This window comes from Sinocyclocheilus anshuiensis, unplaced genomic scaffold, assembly GCF_001515605.1.
Source record: "Sinocyclocheilus anshuiensis isolate Anshui unplaced genomic scaffold, SAMN03320099.WGS_v1.1 scaffold493, whole genome shotgun sequence".
Classification (NCBI taxonomy): domain Eukaryota; kingdom Metazoa; phylum Chordata; class Actinopteri; order Cypriniformes; family Cyprinidae; genus Sinocyclocheilus; species Sinocyclocheilus anshuiensis.
This window is the reverse complement of record NW_015537963.1, coordinates 580,828-585,986: the sequence shown is the minus strand read 5'-3', so window position 1 is coordinate 585,986 and position 5,159 is coordinate 580,828. Positions and strand designations below refer to the sequence as shown.

Below are 5,159 nucleotides of genomic sequence, written 5' to 3'. Positions count from 1 at the left end.
TTTATGCACCAAAAGCTTGTAACACTCCAAAGAGAAAGGAAAAATTTAAATCGCATCACCCTTTAAGTGTGCAGAGGAAGAACATGCAACTTTTGGGAGATAATACTCAAATTTGGAATAAACGCAAGCTTACCACATATAGGTCCCTCCATATTGCCGCCCATTCTCGCAGCGTAGTTGTGACCTCATGAACCAGCGGAAGCTCGGTAGGAATAACCGTCTCCTTTTGTCTAAAAGAACAGTGATAGAGTGCAAAACAGAAACAGCACAATAAGTGAAGGAGTTTTCCAAGAATATCGCTTGTGTGGGAAACAATAGGCTGTTTAACTGCATCTCACTGCATCCACGTCAGTAATTCCTGCTTACTACAGGCTCCTGAGGACCCTGAGTCATTCAGATCCCTTCATGCCAATGAAAACGAATTACCAGCATCAGTCATCAAAACAGTGCTTATGAAATCTGAGCTGGGCTTTGCTCACGATTCCAATTACTCTTACACACTCACACCAAACCAGCACTCACTCATGTGTATTATATTCCTGAACCACTCTTGAAAACCTATTTCAGACTCCAAAATCTCCCATTAGCCCAGCAATGGGCTGCTGGAGCGCTAACTTGTTTTAGTAAGACGTCTATGGGAAGTATATTGTGAGCTGTGCTCAGGCTGGACCAAAGCTGATATAATCAGACCAATAACAGAAGTAACAGGATCTTCAGATGCAGCAAAGGTGTGTAAAGTTTAATGCGGATATTCCAAAATATAGTGAGCTGCCTACATAGGGAACTGCCGTCAAAAACAGCATCCTAACCATAGTAGAGACTCACAAGGTCAGATAAGGAAATACTGGTGTTTAAAGGTCTGAAAATGGTGAGATGTGACAGAAATGTTGGGGGAACATGGAGTCTGTGGGTCTTTACATGAATAGGGTACTAAATAAATTGCCAAACTCTTCAAAATAATTAAATATATGAGAAGATTTTTTTCTTAGCAAATGAGACTTTATTCTTAGCAGATGATCACTAAGAGGTGGTACTTAATCTTCAGAAAATGTCAAGGATAAATTTATTATATAAATATTAAATATGCAAAACATGGCAAACCTCATGTAAAATGAACATTAATTGCATTAGTTGCTAAAAATTACAATTTTGCATTTGTTAGCAACATTAAACAAACAAACAAAAATAGACAATTATAAACAAAACAAAAACAAAAAATAAAATAACAAAATAAAAATTCACAAATAAACAGGCTAATAAAATAAAACAATATTTAAAAAGAAAATGAATTAGAGAAGAACTTTTTGTCTTAACAAATGATCACTGAGAAGTGGTATTTAACCAGAAAATGTTAAGGATAAATGAAATAAGTATATTTTTATGATGTTTGCCATTTTTGCATAATATATTATTTTAAAATAATTATTTGCATGAATATGTAATTTGTAGCAACGATAAACAAAACAAAAATATAAGCAAAAAATAATATAAAATACTGAAATAAAAAAAACAAACAAACACAAATAAAATAAAATAAAATGAAAAAATATAAAAAAGCTAAATAAAAAGAGAAAAAATAAGATAAAACTAAGTAATATAAAATAAAATAATAAAGTAAAATATAAAATAAAATAAATAAAAAAATAAAATAAAATAAAGAATACAATAAAAAAATTAAATAAAATAAAATAAAAAATAAAATATTCACAAATACATAGGCTAATAAGCTAATGTCACAATACTCTAAATCTGCACTGCTCTTAACTAAACTACATCTAGTTCTGATGCTTTTGAGTACAGAATGAAACATAAGCAGATTTATAGTCAACATTTTTCCCACTGAGTTCGTCACACCAAATCCTGGGATTGCCTTCTCTGTGAAGGATTTGCAATCTGGCTGAAACAAGTTGGTTTCATTAAAGAGCTTCAGTAATGTCTGCTAAGATGTTGCTAATGCTTTCTGTCCTATTCAGCAAGTTGCAATTTTTTTAGGAATATGAATGGACATACTGACCCGCTGCCATCAACTGTGGCCTCTTTCAGATGCATGTAGCAAGCCGGAAACACTCCCTGGACATACAGGAACACATCAGAAAACACGAAAGAAAGGAAACATTCCAGTTGAGGCCTGTTGAATGATTGTATTAAACAAGAAAGCTGACTGTACTCTGGAAGCGTTTCATACAGTAACTCACCTTCTTCGATTTTCTCCTCAGCCGATACCCTCGATACCATCCTAAGAGCAAGAAATATCACAGCAGTCAGACGGAAATGCCAACAATTAGATTACAAAGAGACGCCACTGTGTCCCTACAGCACAACTAGAAAACAATATTCTGAGATTATAAAAGACATGTTTCATAAATCTCCTGGAGATACAAAGTGAGGCGGTGGGCATGTCTGCAAGGTATGAACAAATAATTCAACACTGAAGTGTGTATTTTTGAGATCGGCTGAGACTGGAGAGAGGAAAGCTTTTATGATGACATATCTGTGTCCTAAAAAGGTGAGAGGTGACATGAGGTGAAATGAATGGGCAACAGGGAGGACTTGACATAAATGGGGTACTAAATAGAGTGTGTAACTCTTAAAAATAATAAAATAAAGAGTAGAAGTATGTTTTTTTCCCTTCCTCAGCAAATGATTGCTAAGATGTGGTACTTAACCTTTAGAAAATGTCAAGGACAATTAAATATTATATGAGCTGGTTTAAGTTCTATTTATTTTAAATGAGGTTTGCAATTTTTGCAACTGCAAATACAATTTACAAATATAATGTGTGACTGTCATTTTCAAGGATTAAAAGTAAACGTCCAAAAATAAAGACAGACAATCCACAAATAGAATTCAAAAATAAATAAATAAATAAAATTTAAAAAATGTTTTAAATTAAATAAAAAAATAAAAAATGCTGCCTAAAACAAGGTATAATGTAGAATATTTTCACGGTCAATTGTTTGTTACAGCTTTCATTGCATATTATACATAAAACATTGCTCAGTTGTGCAGCTCACTGGGTTTTGGATCATAAACCCGGTAAATAAAATCTGGAAACTGTTTACCAATCACTCCCCAATCCTGGACCAAATTTTGGTTTGTAGTTATTGATATGTTGTTTTTTTTTTAAGTAATTTAATGCAATGTAATTTTTTTAATTAAAGAAATGTAAATATTATAAGAGCTGATTTAAGATGATTTAAGTGATTTATTGTAAATGAGGTTTGCAATTTTTGCAACTCTCAAACCAAAATAATTTTGTCATTTTCAAGGTATAAACATGACATAAACATCAAAAAATAAAGAGGGACAATCCACATTAAATACAATAAAATAAGATAATTCAAAATAAAATAAAAGTAAAGTAAAATAAAATAAGCAAAATAAAGTAAAATAATAAAATAAAAAAGATAAAATTAAAGACAAAAAGAAAATGAGAAAATAAAAATAAAATACAATACTTTGTAGTTATTAATATTTTCCCCCATAATCTTCCTTAAAATAGCCTTGGTGAAGGTTTAAATGGTTGAGCTTGAACAATCATTGTTTCATATTGATGCTTTGCTGTGTCACATTTAGTTACTTACAACATAAGAATCTGTGTGTGTGTGTATGTGTGTGTGTGTGTGTGTGTGTGTGTGTGTGTGTTTCACCTTCGTAAGTCTCCAGAATGTGTACAGTGTCTCCGATCTGTAAGGACAGCTCTTCATCACTGCGAGCGTCATAGTTATAGATTGCTGCAGACAGAGAACATAAAACACTGTAGTGAGACACAAGGCATCAATTTCTGCTTGGTGTGTGTGTGAGGGAGAGAGCTATAGATGCTGCAGCAATGCAATAACTAACCACACAACAAACAATAGCAGCTCAGCAATAAACACCACCTCCAGTATGACACATACAAGCACCCAAAATATCATGACAATGCAAAGTGTTTGAATGCTTTATATCACGATTTTCAGTGAATAACTACTTTAATTACTTTAAAATCGCCATCCATATTCATCTTAACACTCATTGCAGCCCTGCAAACACTGGTATTTCCTTCAGGAAGTGTGTGATGCCTTTAGTAAACAGACGGACGCTCCATGAGTCGAGTTTTACCGGTGTGTTCATCTTCCCGGACGCTGTCTATGGCGTTCATGCAGTGTTTCTTAGCAACCCTGAACGGCCTGATGACCCCGTGATAGAGAGACAGCAGAGAATGAGCAGAGAGCGACAGATAGAGAGCGAGACCTGTGAGGGTTAATTACTGTCTCTATTTGAGTCTCTGTCAGACTCTCACCTTCATTCTCACACACGCTGTTTCTCTCGGCTGACTCAGAGTCTCTCACAGAGAGAGAGAGAGAGAGAGAGAGAGAGTAATTACACAACATTCTCACCGTGGGCCTTTTCAAACAGAAACACAAAGCAGCCGTTTCTCTCTGTAATCTCTCTCCCTCCGTTGGTTTCTCTGAATCTGAATTGAACACCTCTGCAGCACATCATGACAAAAACATTTCAGTGCACGTCCTTTCAGACGGCGAGTCTGAGAAATGTGTTGTGTGCCTGCAATCACACACATACGAACCAATAATTATAAGTTACTAAACTATACAACAGAGAAAAAAGCTCAGATAAACACAAGCAAATAACTGCCACATGACATTTCAGACCTGAATGTTAATCAACAATTGTTGAGCTCGTAAGAAAAATATTACTATAGAATTTATTCATATTTTGAATTAGCCTATATTTTATGAATTGCATTTTCATTTTAATTTAAGCCATTTTCATTTGTTTTTGCGATTTTTATTAGATTTTACATTTTATATACATTTCTAATGTACATTAATTTATTTTTAAGTTTTAGAAATTTTAGTATTAATTATTGTTGTTGTTTCTAATTTTATTATATTTCTAAATATTATTTCTAATGTTATTTTTAATTTCCATTACACTACTACAGTTCAAAAGTTTTGGGGAGAGTAAGGTTTTTATTTATTTTATTTATGTATTTATTTTTAAAGAAATTAATGTGTTTGTACAGCAAATATGCATCTCTTTTTCAAATAAACTGTACTAAAAAAAATTTTCAAATAAATGTTTATTTTAACTTTCTATTCATCAAAAAATCCTGAAAAAAAAAAAAATATATATATATATATAAATATATATATATA

At 32.7% G+C, this 5,159-nt stretch overlaps 1 protein-coding gene across 2 annotated transcripts in view; it reads right to left on the bottom strand.

The window, feature by feature from the left end:
- LOC107667825 (dedicator of cytokinesis protein 1) overlaps positions 1-5,159 on the bottom strand; it is a 288,581-nt gene that overhangs the window by 242,630 nt on the left and 40,792 nt on the right. For both annotated transcript variants that reach the window (XM_016459540.1, XM_016459550.1), the window contains exons 2-5: positions 3,651-3,734; positions 2,196-2,236; positions 2,015-2,070; positions 134-230 (exon numbers count right to left, since the gene is read on the bottom strand). In XM_016459540.1, coding sequence (XP_016315026.1) covers positions 134-230; positions 2,015-2,070; positions 2,196-2,236; positions 3,651-3,734 — 278 coding nt within the window. The remainder of the gene's footprint in view (positions 1-133; positions 231-2,014; positions 2,071-2,195; positions 2,237-3,650; positions 3,735-5,159) is intronic.